Source organism: Mesoplodon densirostris, chromosome 9, assembly GCF_025265405.1.
Source record: "Mesoplodon densirostris isolate mMesDen1 chromosome 9, mMesDen1 primary haplotype, whole genome shotgun sequence".
Lineage (NCBI taxonomy): Eukaryota > Metazoa > Chordata > Mammalia > Artiodactyla > Ziphiidae > Mesoplodon > Mesoplodon densirostris.
Window position 1 is genome coordinate 7,350,849 of NC_082669.1, and position 19,305 is coordinate 7,370,153.

At 56.0% G+C, this 19,305-nt stretch overlaps 1 protein-coding gene across 4 annotated transcripts in view; it reads left to right on the forward strand.

Annotated features, from left to right (window-relative positions):
- Positions 1 to 19,305, forward strand: part of GRB10 (growth factor receptor bound protein 10) — a 188,523-nt gene that overhangs the window by 122,081 nt on the left and 47,137 nt on the right. For all 4 annotated transcript variants that reach the window (XM_060108876.1, XM_060108877.1, XM_060108875.1 and 1 more), the window contains one exon: positions 3,982 to 4,123. In XM_060108876.1, the coding sequence (XP_059964859.1) occupies positions 3,982 to 4,123 (142 nt within the window). The remainder of the gene's footprint in view (positions 1 to 3,981; positions 4,124 to 19,305) is intronic.

A 19,305-nucleotide genomic window follows, 5' to 3' on the forward strand; every position in this document is an offset into this window, starting at 1 on the left:
GCACTTATATGATATGAGCACCTGCTCTGTGCCAGGTTGGTGGGATGTGCAGAAACCCCGTCAGAGGAGACCGCCCTGGAATAAATGAGCGGATGGCTAGGCAGTCCACGGAGGGCTCCCCGGCCTCACTGCCCAGAGTGGGGCTGGGGACCAGGGGCTGGTCAGAAACGTGCAGCCTCAGACACCGGATCCCGTTCCCCCGGGGGCCAGGTGGAGGAGGCTCAGCCTCCGTGGAGAGGCCGGGAGTAGGGGAGGGCTCCCTGGAGGAAGCAGACCTCTGAACTGGGTGTTGAAGGGTGAGAGGAGCTGAAGGATGGGGGAAGGGACTTCGTGAGCAGGAGAGATGAGCCCTGGTGTCGGAAGTGGCCGGATCCCCTTTTTTACGGCTGAGTGTGTGTATGCACGAGCCACGTGTACGTAGCACATTTTCTCCATCCGTTCACCCATTGCCGGACAGCACGGACAGTGTGCTGAGTAAATAGGACCCACGGAGAAGGACAGTGACTACGTGATTCCACTTCCACGAGGAACCTGAAAGCGTCAGGAGCATGGAGGCGGGGAGTGGAGAGGGTTGCTGGGGGCCGGGGGCCGGATGGGAGGGTCAGTTTAACCTGGTGGACGAGGCCTGCCGGCGTGCCGTGCAGCGTGGCCCGAGTTGGCTGCGCTGCGTGTTGAGGACCTTGCTACAGGGCCAGGGCTCGTGTGACGTGTTCTCATCACGCACACGCACACAAAATAACAATAATAAATAAGTGAGGAGGGTGGGCGTGAACAGTGGAGGATGTTTACGGCCAGACTGTGGTGACGGGTCACAGCGTGTTCTTCTCGCTAAGCTCGTCCAGTTGTGGACGTTGAATACGCACGGCTTTGTGTGTCTGTCAGACCTCCACACAGAGGGTTAGAAAAGAGATCCCAACAGGTAGGGCCAGATCCAGAGGCCTTTGGGAGCCGCTCCAAGGGGAGAGACGGGGGGAGGGTTTGAGCAGGTGAGTGAGGCTTGGATTTGGTTTCGGTGGGTCGTTCTGGCAGCCTGGGGTCGGGGTGGGGGCATTTGGAAGCTGTTTCAGGGACCAGCCTGGAGTGGCACTGTCCTGACCGGGGATGGAGGGTGGATGGGACTTGCCGGCTCGTGGATTTGGGGGGTGGGGGACAGGGTGTGGGGGCACTTCGGCTCTATCTCTGCCTGGGGGTGGGGGAAGTCGGGGCAGTGGTTGTGAATGGCGGCGATGGGAGACCTTCTGGGTGGAGGCCTTTGTGAAATCCAGCAGACGGGCTCTCTGCGGTCCCCACGCCGGGCCCGCGTTGGCTCTGGCAGGTTTTCAGGTGAGGGAGGCTGAGGGGGTGACCGACACCTGCCTCCCTGGGCTTTCTTGGCGGAGGGTGTGCAGTGTGCTGTGGCTGGGACGTCTGTCGGGCTGGAGCGTCTTCTTGGGAATCTCCTTTCCTTGTGGGGATGGAGTGTTCGCTGTGCTTCTGGAAACTTCTGTGAGCCTTCTTTCCAGCCTGACATCCTATGTCTCCTGCAGCCAGATGACCCTCTTGCCAGCTCTGCCTTGGGGGGTGGGGACCGAGTGTCTGCAGGTGGGGTGCAGCAGCCGCGGTGGCCTGGGGTCACTGCTTCTCGGCATCCCGCCCTTTGTCACATCCATCCTCCAGTGTATGTACCACTTTGCTCCCTAGACCGTCACCCCTGTGTTCTGAGCTCCTGCAAGCTTCTCTGGGTCTGGAGTGTGTTGGCCACCCATCCGTGGTGGCCTCGGGGAGGCCCCGTGGGGATGGAATGGCAGCCGCAGTGACGGTGCATGAGGCTGGACCAGGCAGAGAACGGGGGTGCAGGAAGGCCTGGTTCCCTGCCAGTTAGTTGTCCAGGACCCTTGAGTCTGGAGTCCTGGCCGTACTTGTCCCTCTGCCCAGGGGCTGCGGGTACTGAATCCGGGGTTTGATGGGCAGAGGGCAGGAGGCTCGCTGCCTCCAGAGAGCGGACACCGGTCCCGGGCCCAGCCTCTTCTCAGAGACGTTCTCTCACGTTGTCATATCGTTTCTCATCTTCAGGTGCGTTTAAAAAAAATGGGACAACCAATATAGGATCCCCAAAGACTCATTTTGTAAATGGGTCTGCTGAGGATTTCCTGTGTTTGCTGAGCACCTCCTGTGTATAAGTCTGTTGGGTCCTCATATAGTAGCTGATGGAACGGTCACTGCAGCCTTACTAGGTGCTGGCGTGGTGACCCTCAGTTCCCAGGTAAGGAAACAGGCACTGGGGGTGGTGACTTGGCCCATACCTGGTGAGTGGGGACCCCAGATGCAGACCCAGGTGAGGGGCCCAAGGAGCAGGTCTGCCCTGCCGAGGACTCCCCAGAGATTGTCCCACGTCTGAAGAGAGCAGGTTCAGAGCAGCAACTGGACCAGTAGAGGGGCGACAGGTGAAGGGGGCGTGCTCGCACCTGGACAGGTGGAGGAGTGTGGCCCCACCCTCCCGGTCCCTGACCCCGCCTCCCGTGTCTCTTGTGGAGGGAAGTTCCCTTTGGCCACGGGCCTCTCCCATGGGGCTCTTCGGCTTTGTCTGATATACCTTCGTTTGGCTTTGGGTGATACTTGTGAACTGCTAAAAGCACTTTGTTTTTCAGTGTTTAAAATAATGTATTGAAATTTGCACAGCGTAGATGAGTCACTTCACAGTGTGTGTTGGGTGGTGGGTAGGACACTCCCAGGGCTGTGCAGCACCCCCCTCACCCTGTCTAGTTCCTGAGCACCCCCACCTACAGCCAGAGGAACCTCCCACCCACTGAGCAGCCCCCCCCCGCTTTCCCCTCCCCACAGACCTTGGCAACCATCCATCTGTGTTCTGTGCTGTGGATTGATCTGGTCTGCATGTTTCTGACAAATGGAATCCTATCATCTGTGACCTTCTGTGTCTGGCCTCTTTCAATTAGCACCTTTTTTTTTAAAAAAGATTTTATTTTTCAGAGCCGTTTTGGGTTCATAGCAAACTCGAGAGGCAGGTGCAGAGGTTTCCCACGTGCTCCCCACCGCCTCCATCAACACCCCGCCGGGGCGGCACCCTTGTTGTAACCGATGACCCGCAGCACCATCGTTAAAACCCAGAGCCCCTGCTGCACACTGGGGCTGGGTCGTGATGGTGTGTGTTCTGTGGTTTGGACACGTGTGTGATGACGTGCATCCAGCCTCATAGTATTGTATGGAGTCATTTCACTGCCCTAAACACCAGGACTTTTAAAATGCTCAAGACTGCCTCCTAAATAGAGAAGCTTTGTGAACTTCTGTGAAGCTAGGATATCAGAAAGTCAGCCTCTTGTGCAGTAATTCAGAAGAAAGTCAAACATTCTCCGGTGAGTCACTGCTTAGCAGTCCTTTGGGGCCAGGAGGTCCCATGGCTGCACCTCCTCCCCTCTCGCTGTTTGACAAAGGACTCATGCGTCCCCTGGGTTTTCTGTTACCAGGAGGCTGTTACGGAGTGGGGTCTGTTAACAGTCCAAGTAAGCTCCTGGGCACGTGGCCCAGCGGTTATAGGAAGGGCCCTCCTCTCTTTCCTCTCTGTCTTATGTCTGCAGGACTTGCACATCTTGCACATCTGAAACCCTATCCCCACTGGACAGTGGCCCCCTGTCCCCGACCCCGGCCCTGCACTCTGTTTCTGTCTCTGGGTGTGACCGCTGCAGGTGCCCCGCGGCAGTACCGTCCTCTCGGTTCATCCGTGTCGTAGCTCGAGTCAGAGCCCCCTTCCCCGTGCAGGCTGAGTGATGCCCCGCTGCATGTTCACACCACACGCTGTCATCGTGCCTGGGACAGTGGGCCATTGGTTGCTCCCACCTTTGGACGGTTGTGAGCCGTGCGGTGTGGACACAGGTGTCCAGACGTTCATCCAAGTCCCTCCCTCGGGTTTCCAGGCCGATTCCCAGACGTGGGACGCCTGGGTCCTGAGCGGACGGCGGCTTCTGACGGGCGTTGTCTCTCCTGCAGGCGCCTGCACCAGGGGGACCAGCAGTTGAGGACGTCGTCTCTGCCGGCCATCCCCAACCCCTTCCCCGAGCTCTGCGGCCCCGGGAGCCCCCCTGCGCTCACGCCGGGCTCCGTACCTCCCGGCCCAGCGGCCGCGAAGCAGGTAAGCCACCCCTGGTTGGAGCGCCAGGCTGCCCGCGTGCGGAGTTAGGACAGACGAGCTGGCTCGCGGCCGTGGGAAGGAGGGAGGGAAACCGGGGGGTCTTTTCTCTTTGCTCCTGTCGCTACCAGCCTTGCTGCCTGGCAAGGCTTCTCACTTCACTGGCCAAAATGCCACTTAGGAATGATTTAGGAACAGCATTTAGGGTGTTTTAGATGTTTATATGTTATGGAAAGAGTCTTATAAACATGGTAAAAGAATAATACTGCTGATCATTTGATGCTGAAAGATGAATTTTAGTTCTCTGAAAAAAATGTCACCACCGTCATCTTTGTCTGGATCGATGAGGCATTAAACCCGGGCTTCCCCCGGGCACCTGGATGAGAGGGTAATTGACCAGTGTGTAACGGTCCTGACTTGGAATAGGATGTGCTCAGGGCAGAAGGATCTTGACTTGACCCAGAAGGTGACAGCCAACTTTTAAACCAGCAGTTCCTGCCTTAAAGTAAGACCGTGAGGTGCCTGTGATGCACACATTGTCCCCAGGGGAGGAGGCCGGCAGAGCGTCACTGAGTCATCCGTGGTCCAATCGCCAGTCATCCCCTTGTCAGAAGGGTGGGCTGGCAGTTCCGTCCCTCCTGGCTGGCAGGGCCTGGCCCGGGGTGGGCTGCAGGCTTGGGAGGGGGACCCGGTGATGTCCACAGTGGGGTGTAGCTGGTGGGGGTTCCTGGTGTGGGCGGTGGAGCTGGTGGGGTTCCCGGTGTGGGCGGTGGAGCTGGTGGGGGTCCCGGTGTGGGCGGTGGAGCTGGTGGGGGTCCCGGTGTGGGCGGTGGAGCTGGTGGGTGTTCCGGTGTGGGCGGTGGAGCTGGTGGGGGTCCCGGTGTGGGCGGTGGAGCTGGGGGGGGTCCCGGTGTGGGCGGTGGAGCTGGGGGGGGTCCCGGTGTGGGCGGTGGAGCTGGGGGGGGGTCCCGGTGTGGGCGGTGGAGCTGGTGGGGGTCCCGGTGTGGGCGGTGGAGCTGGTGGGGGTCCCGGTGTGGGCGGTGGAGCTGGTGGGGGTTCCTGGTGTGGGCGGTGGAGCTGGTGGGGGTCCCGGTGTGGGCGGTGGAGCTGGTGGGGGTTCCGGTGTGGGCGGTGGAGCTGGTGGGGTCCCGGTGTGGGCGGTGGAGCTGGTGTGTGTTCCAGTGTGGCTGGTGGAGCTGGGGGGGGTCCTGGTGTGGGCGGTGGAGCTGGGGGGGGTCCCGGTGTGGGCGGTGGAGCTGGGGGGGGGTCCCGGTGTGGGCGGTGGAGCTGGGAGGGGTCCCGGTGTGGGCGGTGGAGCTGGTGGGGGTCCCGGTGTGGGCGGTGGAGCTGGTGGGGGTTCCTGGTGTGGGCGGTGGAGCTGGTGGGGGTCCCGGTGTGGGCGGTGGAGCTGGCCCCTCTGATCTTAAGCCACTAAACTGGGTCTTCCTGGGCCCTTGGCGTTCTTCCTTTTCAGTGAGTGTATCTCAGAAGCCTCCTTGCCTTTTCTGGCAGAGCCACTGTCCTCTGCACTTTTCCACCCTTGCTGTCCTCAACATCCTCTTTCTCTGCATACCCGTCCCCTGCACCACGCGGGGTCTGCACTCTTATGGCGGAGTCGCTTCTCCCGAGGCTCGCCCGCCCCCGAGAGCTGCTGCCTTCTGACCTCATGCCTCGCAAGCGGGCTGCGCAGTCTCCGTGTCAGCACTCGGAGGTGAGGTCAGGGTCCCTTTCCGCGGCCAGCGCCTGCCGGGCTACAGCCCTCATCACATGCCTGCAGTCCGTCTGGGATGTCTGCCTGCCTGGTGACCTTCTGCTTCAAATCAGGGTCTAGACAAGCTGTCTGTGGGTTGGGCACCGAGGTTGTTTACAGCATTACCCGTCCTAAAATAAGCCCATGAACATATTATCCGGCTCTCGCGGCGGCTGGCAAGAAACCCGGCCTCCACCCCGTGGACTGTACAACTCTGTAAGCAGAATCAGGAAACCCAGGGATTTTGCCTGCTGTTTTTCTTGGGATCAGAGCTAGTTCCCCCACAAGAACGTTGCATTGGTGCCTGAATTTCTGTCACCAAGATTCCCCCGCCCTCTGGGACCAGTGACCAGGAAGGATGTTCCACAGTTAGCCCTAGGCGTACAAACTTCGTGGTTTTTGTTGTTTGCTAACTGGCTCAAAGGGATGTTTCTTGACCACACTGGGTTCTGAGCTCCTGAATGCATGTTTTGTTGGTGCTGCTGGTAGCGATGCCTGGCAGCCTCAAAGCTGCCCGTCCGGTCTCAGTGACTGTGACGGGGGCGGGGGCCCCTCCTTTGCCACTTACCTGAGGGCAAGAGAAACCTGCTCTTCCTGCAAAGTCAGAGGAAGCAGTGGGAACAGCGTCCAGTCAGGAGCTCTGGCAGGGAATAAACATGGACACAGTGTGCTGGACACATGGGGCCCACCTAATGCCGCCTCGTGCACTGGAAGGACGAGGCCAAGTGGGAAAGAGGAAAGCGTAAGCCGTCTGGAAGGAACTGGGCGCAGGGGGGCATCGGAAGCCTCTGTATTCACTAGTCAGGGCGGTGGAAGGCGTGAAAGATTCAAGCAGCCACTTGAAAGGAAGAACCCTTGTTGCCCAAAGTGGTCTAGATCCCCTCAGATGAGTCAGGGCCTCCTCCACTGTGCTCTGGTTTTCTTTCTCTGTGACCACTTGACAGCTGCTCAGTGGGCAGGTGTGGTCAGGCATGGGCAGGCGTGAGCCGGAGTGGGCAGGAGTGGGCAGTTGTGAGTGGGTGTGAGCAGGAGTTGGCAGGTGTGAGCAGGAGTCATCAGGTGTGGGTGGGAGTGGGCAGGTGTGAGAGGGAGTGGTCAGGTGTGAGCGGGAGTGGTCAGGAGTCGGCAGGTGTGAGCAGCTGTGGGCAGGTGTGAGTTTGCAGCCGCTGTGATGTGATGTGACGGTGCCATCCGTCTTCCCGCGTCCTCCACATGAGGCATCCAGAGGGTGCAGATGCCTCTGGGCAGGCCATGCCAAGTCTGCCTTGGGTTTGTGTCCACCCTGTGGCCATGTCCTTGCCAAATGCTATGGGAGAGGCATCCTGGGCTCGTTTGAGCCTACCAAGTCTGCGTGGTCTGGGTGACCTGTGGGCTGCACGCCTGTGTCCCTGGAGAATTCCTCTGTTCAAGCCCTGACCCCACTGTGATGGCCTTAGGTTCGGGCCTAGGGAGGTGGGTGGGTTTAAATGAGGTGATGGGGTGGGGTGCCCGTGGTGGGATTAGTGCCCTCAGAAGAGCGCAGAAGAGACCAAAGCTCTTCCACACCTGTGAGGACACGGCAAGAACACGGCTGCAGACAAGTCAGCAAGGGTCCTCTCCAGAACCCGACCTTGTGGGACTTTGACCCTGGACTCCCAGCTTCCAGAACCATGAGAAGTAAGCGTCTGTTTGAGCCACGAGCCTGAGCTCTTATATTATGGGAGACTGGGCCATGGGGCTGGGAATAGCTGCGTTTTGTACAAGCATCCTGGTTCTCCAGCTTAAACCCAGCGTGGGAGAATGGAATGGTGGGGGACACTGTGCTGACCTTTGCCCACCTTGCCCTTGACCTTCTCAGGCCTCCCGCACTCTGCATCCGCCCACCCCTGGAGCTGGGGTCCTGCCTCTGCCACCGAGTGGGTCCCGGCTGTCACCTTTGGCACCCGCCCTGCCTCCTCCTCTGTGGGTCCCCCTGGAGGGGTGGGTGGTCACTGGCCTTGTGTGAGGTCCAAGGGTCTCTCTCTTAGACACGGGCTTCTTGGGTTTCCTGTTTCTTTTATTGTATTATATGAATTTTAAAACAGCCACATTTGGTTCATTTGATAATTTTTTTTTTTTTTTGCGGTACGCGGGCCTCTCACTGTTGTGGCCTCTCCCGTTGCGGAGCACAGGCTCCAGACGCGCAGGCTCAGCGGCCATGGCTCACGGGCCCAGCCGCTCCGCGGCATGTGGGATCTTCCCGGACCGGGGCACGAAATCGTATCCCCTGCATCGGCAGGCGGACTCTCAACCACTGCGCCACCAGGGAAGCCCCATATCTTTTTAAATATAAATTCTTTAAACTTGGGATCCTTTGTGACAGCATTGAGTATCTCTTGGTATCTGTAGCTGTCAGGAGTGCTGGAAAAGTGGGCACTTACATTATCTATGTCCTTCACGGGAAGAATCCCCATACTTTTACCAGAAATCTAAGTGTGTGTCTTGACCAGCGTGGGCGTCTGTGATCAGGTCCTGCTGCAGAATCGGGCCGGGGCAGTGCACAGTCTCAGAAAGGGCTGCCTAGTTTGCTGGATCAAGAAAAATGAGTTCCCTTGGCAAACTAATCTGCTGTTGCTTTGACTTGAAATGTCTTTAGGAAAATGAACTTTTGGCCTGATTACCCTCCCCGACGGTTCCGACATGAATGCACATGATTAAACCCCCTCATTTCCGACGGACACAGTTCATCCCTGTGCAGAAGGTGTCGTGTGCGTGGAGCGTGAACACCTTTGCTTTAGTAAAAGCCTGTGGACGGTCACAGAGGGACTTTGCTTCCATTCTGTGGTCTCTATAAATATGTCATTTTTTGTCAGTTTAAGATAAAGTGTTTCATGAAATCACAAGGTTGAAAAGCATCTGTCAGACTTTTGGGTCTTGTTTGAAGGGGTTCCGTGCTTTGGTGAAATCCCTGCCACCTGCTGGGTCCAAGCTGAGTCCGTGCCTTTCCAGGATCACAAAGAACGCTAACTAGAACCTTCCACATATGTGTCCCCGCGGCTGGCTGTGGCCTTTCTGTGTCTCTGTGCTGCTCCCGGCCGGCCTGCCCGTGCCCTGGCCCAATGGGGCAGTCCCGTTGTAACCCTTCCTGTGTGGCCCAGTGCCTGCATGGAGTCTGGCCTCCTCTTTCTCTCCATAGCTTTTCTATCTTTCTTTTCTTGGCCTCTCACCTCGCTGTCTTAGGAAGCATGATGGAAAAGCAATTTGAGTAATAAAAAATGTTTAAAGAAACATTGGAAGAAACACTGGAGGAAACCAAGTGCAGGCGTTTTGAGTGTCTTCAGAGAGAGACTTCAGTTAACATCCACCCACATCCCCTCCTTTCACTGCTGTGCAGCCAAGTCTCGGCATTTCTAGGAAAAGAGAACACAGAGGTGACCCCGTTTAGAAAGGTTCTGGGTGAACGACCTCTGCTGGCAAATTTATTTTAGAACCCAATGCTCATGATGAGTGCAGTTTATTTTCTCCTCACCCCAGAATAGCTTCCTCGTTGTAATCCCACTGCAGAGATGCTCGTGAATCAAAGCAGCAGTATTTCTCGCTGCCCTCTTTCTGGAATCCTGGATTCTTGGGGTTCATTTGTATCAGGAAACCCTGCACAGACACAGATGGAAGTGTCACGTGTAGCGGCTCCATGGGGACGGCAGGGGGTGACAGCCGCCCCGCGGTGGGGACGTCACCCCCTCGAGGCGGCGACAGTGCTGTTGTGACGGGACCTTGGATGTTAGGGCCACTGGCTTCGTGCAGACCACGGTCAGTGACAGGGACAGAGACAGTGCCATCCCCATTCCGGTCCCTGGCTCTCTTTTTTTCTTTCATATTCTTTTCCATTAGGGTTTACCACAGGACATTGAAGAGAGTTCCCTGTGCTCTGCAGTTGGACCTTCTTGTTTCTCCATCCTGTAGAGAAAAGCTTACATCAAAGCAGGTAGAACTACATAAATGTTTTTGTTTGTTGAATATCCGGCAAGTGTTTTGTGTGCCTCTTCTCCGTGGTCTTTGCAAAGAGCATTCGTAATTGCTGAAAACCCTGTTAACGAGTGTGTATTTGGGCCACACTCGGACCCTTGGCCGTGGCTGGCTCTTTGCGTGGGTTCCAGTTGGCTGTGCTGTAGGTATCGCTTCCCAGAGCCACTGCGAGGTAGATAGGTTGTGTCACGTTTTCAGTGCTTTCCTGGAAGCCAGCTTTCTAGCCACAGCCCGTGCGTGTCGCTGTGTGTGTGCGAAGGCCGCTTTACTGTCGTCACCCGGTTCAGGGGCGCGTGAGTTTCAGAACTTCTGAGCGCTGATCCCTCACCTGTGGCCTCTGCGAGGTAGATAGGTTTTGTCACGTTTTCAGTGCTTTCCTGGAAGCCAGCTTCCTAGCCACAGCCCGTGCGTGTCGCTGTGTGTGTGCGAAGGCCGCTTTACTGTCATCACCCGGTTCAGGGGCGCGTGAGTTTCAGAACTTCTGAGCGCTGATCCCTCACCAGCGGCCTCCCACATTCTCTCTGTGACAGTGGCCTGGGGGCCCCCGTGGCGGCACACGCTGGCTGTGGAAACCTGCTGTCCCCCAGCTGGGGTGGCCCTCCCTACGCAGGTGGGCAGCTGCTGGCTGCAGGGACCGCAGGGGCCGGGGTTGTGGTAGGGACAAGAAGGAACCGCCTGTCCTGTCCGTCCTATCCGTCCTGTCCTGTCCATCCTGTCCTGTCCGTCCTGTCCTGCCCTGTCCTGTCCCAGTGGTTGAACATGCCGCGTCTCGGGCCTTCAGACCCTACGGCAGCCTTAGCCCGTCTCTGGCTGTTCTGCGGCGCTTTCCAGGAGTATAGATAGCAGTGTGTGGCCTTGCAGCGCCCACAGAATGGAGGAGGAGACGCTTCGGGTCCATGTGCTGTGAGGAAGGCCCCCTGTGCTGGTCTCCGTGCAGTGCTGTGGGGGTGGATCACTGCGTGGACCTAGGTGTGGAGAACGGGATCAGATGATCCCGTCCTGACTCAGGCCGCTGGGCTCGGGTGCACCTCGTCTCCTCAGCCCTGCAGCACAGCCCCCCTTACCTCCCCGACATGGTCTCCAGTCTGGGAGGATGGCCCCAGGAGGGAGCATCTGAGTGACAGTGACCGGCAGGGTCCCGAGCACCCGTCTCCAAACCCCGCACCTGGAGGCTGGCTGCTGCCCGCCTTGTCCCCGGTACGGGGCCAGCAAGGAAATGAAGCCTCCGCCGCCTGTGTCCATCTCACGGGCCCGCTGCCCGGTGCGATTTGAGCGGCTTCCCCATGTGGACACTGCCCTTGGGGGCCCAGGAACTGGTGGGAGAGACAAGTGCCGGCCAGTCCTCGGGGGCATGGAATCGCCAGCAGGTCAGACGTGGGGCATTCCAGCTGCGGGAAAGGCACCAGCCAGCCAACCAGCAGGGACTGGAGGACGATGAGCCGTTCGTTGGGTTGGAAGCAGAGAGTGTTCCAGAAATAGGGAGGGAAGCCGGTCGGGAAGGACACGGGGTGGACTGGGGACCCTGGGCTCAGGGCCTGGAGGTGTGGTGAGGACCCATCTCTGCAAAGCTAACCTGCCAGGCGTCGCTACAGTAAGGCAAGGCACGTTTGCTTTTTTGTTTTTTTATTGAAGTACAGTTGATGTAGAATTTTGTGTTCATTACTGGTGTGCAGCAAAGTGATTCAGCTCTATACGTATATACATTCTTTTTCATGTTCTTTTCCATGAGGGTGTATCACAGGATGTTGAATAGAGTTCCCTGGGCTCTGCGGTAGGACCCTGTTGTGTATCCATCCTGTATGTAATCGTTTGCACCTGCTCACCCCAAACTCCCAGCCCTTCCCTCCCTCAACCACCTCCCCCCACCGGCATCCTTAAAAAGTCCACAGGTTGCGTTTTTATGGGCTGGACAGGCAGGCGTGGGGACAGCCAGGTAGGCTGCGGACACAGCAGGAGCTGAGATGGGTGGGTGTGGGTGTGGGTGCTGGATGGATCTGAGCAGGTCAGCAGCGCCCGGCGATTTCTTGCCCTCCTGTAGCTTCCGTGTCTCTCTGACAGCGTGAAGCTCTGCTGCCCTCCTTTAAACATATGTTCACCCCTGGCCTCGGGTCTTAGTTCCTGAATTCCATTCTCAGAGGGGGCAGGGCCGCCTAGGAGATGCTTGAAGCGTGGCGGGGGCCCGTCACCAGGACCCAGGAGCCACTCGAAGAGCAAAGGCAAGGGAGTAACAGGGTTGTGGAGAGACCGGCAGGGGTCACCTTACCAGTCAAGGGTCCCCAGATGACATCACCGGAATGGGGCATCCCGAGAAGGACACGACCCACTTCTGTGGCGCCGGCAGGACCGAGGACCTTCCGCCAAATGTCAGGACTCCTCAAAGGTGTTGAGGTCATGGAAGACCCCAGAATGCAAAACCACCGGGACAGCCAAATCTGAGGACCTGTCCAGCTGACGGAGACCAAGGAGACCCAGCAGCTGAGGGCGGCCTGTGGGCCCGGCTGGGATCCTGAATCAGCTAACGGTAGGGTATTGATGTGGTTTCCTGATGTCCATCCTTGAACTGTGTTTCCCTCATAATGGCAAACGGCTCCTATAGACACTGAAGTTGTTACCCTAGGTGGACTGTTTCTGTCAGAGACCAGAACAGCTACGCACCTGCTGTGACCAAGACCCTGGTGGCATCCTGGGGCCCCTCTGCCCAGAGGGCCAGGTCTCAGGTACCTGACAGCGGCCTACAGAACTAGCCAGCTGTGTGCTCTTGTTTTCTCTGTCGTAGATACTAGGCCACTTTCACAGGTGGAGCGTTGGTTTTAATCTAGTTTTATATTGTCTTAGCCACCAAATCAGCCAGAACCCCGATCTGCAACTAGGAGTGCGCGTAAGATTCACAAAATTTGAAATACAAACTCCTACCTCAGAATTCCAGAGGAGGCGGGGGCCCTCTAAGGGGTGACTTACGCAGAACCCCGAGGTAAAGCAGTCAGGGCAAGGACAGCCTCAGAGGGCCTGGGGTCTCCGGCAGCGAGGGGCCATCCGTGGGTCCCAGGCTGCTGAGAGGTTGAGTTCTATGTGAACCTAGAAGAGGCCCTCTGGGCCTCTGGGTGCGACTGGTTTCCTCCTGCAAAAGGGTGGTTTTGACCTTATAAAGCTGCTGTCGTGAAATCCACGTGATTTTGATTTAACAGCGGAGACTTCCGTGCTCTGGAGCAGGTACCCAGAGAGAGACCCCAGCACCTACGAGCATCAGACATCATAAGCAGGACATCATGATCTAATTCATTGTGCTGCAGTTTATCAGCTATTTGGAGGAAGAGCTGACTTAAGGTCTTACAGTTTATCGCGTGTTGTTATGGACGGAATTGTACCCCCCTCCGCAATTCAGCTGTGGAAGTCCCAAAGCCCCCAGGACCTCAGGCTGTGACTCTGTTTGGAAATGGAGTAGTTGCAGGTGTCATTTGTTAAGTTTAGATACAGTCATGCTGGAGTAGGTGGGCCAACCTGGTAGGACTGGTGTCCTCATAGAGAGGGCACATTTGGACCCACACAGGGAGAAAGCCCTAAAGGTGCAGGCAGCGATCGGGGTGATGCTTATATGCCAGAGGCAGCCAGCAGACCCCCAGGAGCTGGGAGGGACGCGTAGAATGGAGTCCCCCTCACAGCTCTCGAAAGGGACCAGCCCTGGGATCACGGACACCCTGTCTCTGACTTCCAGTGTCCAGAACTGGACACATCCAGAATCGCGGGACATTGCACTTCTGTTGGTTAAGCCACCCCGTTTGTGTACACGTAGACTGAAGTAAGTTCTAGGTGGCGTAAACTGTTAATAAAAATTCAGCGGCCGGTGGCAGCTCCCTGGGCTTGGGACCCGGGATTGGACTTTGGGTCTTTATTCTGGTTCATCCCAGAGCCCTCCACCTCCATGGGAGATAAAGCCTGCGCTGAAGTGAGAGCACTGGAGGCTGGCTTCCCTCCCCTGCAGGTCTTCACGCGGGTGCGGTCCCTCCCCCTCGTCCCCATCCTTCCAGAGAAGCTGGTCCGTTCAGGAAGACCAGACAGTTGGCAAAGTGTGGGCACTGAAAGCGGAAGTAGGAGTTGGGATTGCAGCAAGCGTGACCTGTTACCACATCATCTGTGCTCAACCAGGGGCCAAACAAGCAAAAAGGAAATAGTTTTAAATTATAAAAGTGATAAATGAAAAAAAGTAATACATGCTCGTAGTAAAAGCAAAAAGTGAAACTTCAATAGCACAGGAAGGTTTATGATAAAAAGTAAGGTTCCCTTTCTCTCGGTTCCCAACTCTTGTCTCGTGCTGCAGACGTGAGCGGTGTGGACGGACGTTGTCTATCTTGTCCAGAATTTACCTGCGTTATCGCATTTTCCCCAAAAGCTTCATGGTGTGCGTCGCGTGGGGACGATAGTTGGTTTAACCAAACCCTCTTTGGACACACACTGTTATTGTGTGCAGTTCTTTCTTATTGTAAACAAAGCTGAAATGGATGTTCTTGTACATAGGTCTCTGGTCACTTAATGGTGGAGAGCTGGGTGCATAGATAGATACATAGATGATAGATAGATAGATAGGTGGATGATAGATAGGTGATAGGTAGATATAGACTAGATAGATAGATAGATAGATAGATAGATAGGTGGTAGGTAGATAGAGACAGACTAGATAGATAGATAGGTAGATATTCTCAGCATTGTAACTGCTGGTTAAAGGATTTGTGTGTTTATGGCTATGTATGCGTGTGTGTATGAAGTTCCTTTTGACACCTGTCGTCTAAGTGCCGTGTACCCCATACAGTACAGTGTAGAGGCACTGGAGCCTGGCTGACCCCGCGTTCGAAGAGCACAGCAACCCGGGATGGGTGTCTTGTGTCTCATTCCCCTGGCCCCCGAGTGCCAGCAAAGTCACTCCCCCAGTGATGAAGCAGGCTCATTTTCATTGGCTGTGTCTGCAGCTTCTAGAAACTCTGTAAGGTATTTACTGAGCCCATCTGGTAGCAGAGGGTCAGACCTGCAGGGAGGTTTGCGGAGGGCATTTGCTCACGAGTCGCCCTGGAAACCTCTGAGTTGGAGACTCCAGCGGCCGGAAGGCGGGGTAAGGTGCGCGCTGTCACGTTCAGGTACTTACTCTGTTTGGTGTTGGACTTTCCGAGCTCGCATTTGGTAGAACCTGGTGCTTTCCTAGTTTTTGAGGAGTTGTGCCTGACTGTGGTGTTTGGCCTACATTTCTCCCCTCCGGATCCGTGGTCTAATGTGAGCAGAACTGAGAAGCCCTGCTTATCCGACAGACAGACAGACAGATGGCGCGGCAGGCTCGGGGTCCGGCTGTCGCCCTCAGCAAGGGGTTTTGCTTCCGTTTGTAGATTTTAGTTCTGAAAGTGCACCAAACGGAGATGCTCACTGATACCAGTGAATAAGTTCTGCTTTTTAAGAGAATTCTCAGTAATTCCTGTCACAAACCCTTGGTCGTGGTCAGTATTTTTGAATCATATTGAATGTCTCACCATAGTGGTAGATAAGCTTACTTTCCCAAAGAGAAGGTGTTATGGGCAGTACAAAGGTTATTAGTATAAACTGCATTCCTGGCAGATGTATCTTGGAGAACTGGGATTTTGAGAGGGAAAGACTCTATCTACAGATACCTGTTCTTGACTCTAGTAATAGAATAAAAAGGTAGCCCTATGTGGCAGCCCCGTCTGAGATTTGTACGGCACTCACTGTCTGCGTTGTCCGGACCCAGAGGAAGTTCTGGAGGCTGTTGCCCTTTCGTAATCTAGCAACTCAGGACTCTCTCAGCTCCTTGAATTTCCCTTTTTTCTAAACTTCCAGTAAATCTGCCAGTCTCCCCAGGTTTCCTGTGTTCTTTGCATCTGTGCCCCCCGCCCCCCGCCCCTCCCAGCAGCATCAGCACAGTGGTGGGGCTTTAGCAGGTGGGACACCTGTGTTGGCTGGGTGGGCGCTGGCATGTCCTGCCCTTGCGGATGGAGAGCTGATGCTTCGGGGCACAGCTGCAGGCCCCTCTGCCCCCACAGAACCGTTAAGGCCTTCCCTGCCCCTGTCTCAAGCCAGACGTTCGCTGAAACTGGATGCCAGTACGTACATCACGCAGTCTGAGATAAAGATAGTACATTGGCCTGAGGGCAGACCCATGATACTCGATGCGGTGCAGACGGTCTGGGGGCAGTGCTTTGACGGGTGGCCTGTCCTCTGCCGTTACACGACAGAGGGACAGGCAGTGGCAGGGGGGTGCCGTGTCACCGCCCTGTCTGGTGGTCCCGTCGTGCAGCCACCTCGCAGAGTGCAGGCGTGCACGTGGGCCCTCCCCGGGCAGGGCCAGCTGCGCACCTGTGTGGGCCTGACCTCCCCAAACGCCGTCTTTGCGTTTCGGACATTTTACTGACTCCAGCCGTGATTGAGCTGCCTGGTGCCTGCGGATTTGGGATCTTAAGAGCCCTGCACAGTGAAGACAGAGGCTTGATGGAGAAGGTGGAGGGGCCTCCTGATAAAGGGAGCAACCAAGCAGGAGTCCCCTCATGTCATCTTTGTGACCTCGCCTCTGTGGGTGATAGGACACCGGTGAGATGCTGAGTGACAGAGGGGACCCCCGTGTCGTTATTTTCGCACAATGTGTCCTTTAAACTTTTACACTGAAATAACTTCAGACCTATAGAGCAGTTGCAGTAATGATACAAAGACCTGTCCTACATCCTTTACTCGGATTACCTGGTGGCTAACACGCTGCCCCATTTTAAATCGTTTTCCCTGGTCCCATATGCGTGTATGTAGACACACATCTGTATGCACATGTGTATAACTAGTGTGTGCTACGCTCCCTGTAATACAGCAGTTTCCAAAATCGGGGCATGCAGGGATCCAGACCTTATTCACAGTTCATTAGTTGTTCTGCTAATGTGTCTTATGGCTTCTTTTTTTCTGGTTCATGAACCAACACAGGAGCACCCTCTGCACTGGTTTTAAGGTCTCCCATTCCCTTTCGCATGGGGACACTTCCTGGCTGCTCCGCGTCCTTCGTCACGTAAGCGGTTACCGGAGCCCCCTCTTTGGTTTGTGGGGCGTTTCCTTGGGGCCCCGTCAGGTTGTACGTGGCGGAGAGGCCACAGACCAGCTGCGTCCTTCTCGGGGCAGGAGTCCAGGACGCTGCGGTGCTGGTTTCCCCATCATCACCCATGTGGATGTTTACTGCCCACGTCTGTTACGTTCCTCCACTGTGAAGGTGCCATCATTCCCTTGGTAATTGAAAAGTACTTTAAAGGAAGGTGACTTGAAACCAGGTTAATATGCTTCCTCCCTCCGACTTCCACTGACTGGTTTTGTCACGTGTGGGTGATCCTGTCTGGCGATTCCGACTCTCATTCTGCATCTGTGAGTTGGCCTTGGGCAGTGAGGAAGAGGAGCCCTCTCTCCCAGTTATTTACCTGTGTGTTCCGTTATTTGTCAGTAAGGACACATTATTATTTGATTACAGCCATCGCTTTGACGCTCACATTGTCCCAGTGGGGCTGGTTCCTATTTCCTTGTGACACACCCTCGTCAAAGTACTACGTTGCTTCCTAGCACGAGATTCCCCTTGCTGTGCACTCAGCACGTTTGACGTCTGGGCCTGGGGAGTCCTTTGATGTGAAGCCATCTTGTGCCCTGGAGGGTGCTGAGCAGCATCCGTGGCCTCTGCCCACGGACAGCGGTAGTCTCTCTCTCTCTCTCTCTCTCTCTCTCTCTCTCTCTCTCTCTCTCTCTCTCTCTCTCTTTCTGTCTCTCACACACACACACACACACACACACACAGTTGTGACAAGCAGAAATAAATGTCTCAGGCGTTGCCAAATGTCCCTCAAGGGGCAAAATCCACCCCTACCCTGACCCCCCATCAGGAACCACCGAGGGAGTGAAGGGTGCTGCCTTCTCTACCCAGAGGTACTGGGTTCGATTCTTCAGACGGATTAGGCAGGAAAAGGTTTCAAATATGCTTGATTTCCTCTGGCAGCACAAGGCTAAAGGGTCCGAAGGCATGTTTAGCTTTTGTTGATGAAGAATTTAGAGCCTGCACAAAAGTAGAATAGTGGGGTGAACACCGCGTACCCCCCAGCCAGACCCCACAACTGTGAAGCCACATCCCCCATATACCGTGTTGACGCAGATTCCAGCCATCATGTCATTTACCTATAAATTTTTTAGCATGTTTCTGTAAAAGATTGACACTTTTTTTTTTTTTTTTTTTTGCTGTACGCGGGCCCCTCACTGTTGTGGCCTCTCCCATTGCGGAGCACAGGCTCCGGACGCGCAGGCTCAGCGGCCATGGCTCACGGGCCCAGCCACTCCGCGTCATGTGGGATCTTCCCGGACCGGGGCAAGAACCCGTGTCGCCTGCATCGGCAAGCGGACTCTCAACCACTGCGCCACCAGGGAAGCCCGACACTTTTTTTTTTAACAGGACCATTAATACCGTTGAGACACCCACTTCCTTAATCTCATTTAAAAAAATTCCATATTCAAACAGGAATTGCATTTACACTGCACGTTTGCAGCCCTAGTGCCGTGAGTTCCCCTGGAAGACATTGCCCAGAAGACAAAGCCTAACCCAGGAAGGGCTTGGCTTTGGGAGTTTGCTCCCACTGAGGGCTCTATCTGGATGGAAAGACCCCGCCTGTGCTGCCCTGCAGGCTTCAGCCCGAATTCATGTTGCAGGGGTACCTGCCCACCGGAAGCTGCCACCTGCCACCGGCAGAGCCGTAGATGGACCCAAGTTATCAGGTCTCTTAGGGGTCATCTGGTCAACCCCTGCTGTAGGTGGACAGCTCTCCACGGCCCCCACCCCACCAGGATGGACAGGCCGTGATGGGGGCCTCTCTTTCTGAGGACCATCCCTGCCTCTCGTTGGGGGCTTCAGCTGCTTGAAATACAAAGCAGACTCCTCTAATACCTGGCTTTTCAACTACATACTAAGGCCAGCAACAGCTAAAAGCCCCATAGAAGTCTTGGAGCGGAAGCCCAGGGTGAGCTTCCTGCCAAGTGCTCCCTCTTCCTGGGTGACGCCGCAGGGGTCTTGGTCCTGCAGTGCATGGGGAGGGGGTCTTTTAAGGCACATGATGCCCGCAGGAGGAGGAGACAAGTGGAGTGTGTCTGGAATGATCATCTGCGGAGCGTTTGCTGTGGGACGGGACTTGCATGCATTTCTCTGAGTGACACTCACCGTCAGCCTGTGTGACAGTCCCTCCCTGTCACATAGGCTGGGGATTGAGGGTTGTCGAAGGGCAGAGCAGGTAACTCGTGCAGCGACTGGCGAGCAGGAGCTTGAACCCAGGGCCGGCAGGCTCCGTAATGGATGCACTTGGACAATGGCTAGGGGCGCCCTGGGACATCCGGGAGATTGGGGCCAGCACGGAGAGTGTGCTTGGTGAGTTCTTGCTAAGTGGGAGGCTGGAGGTTT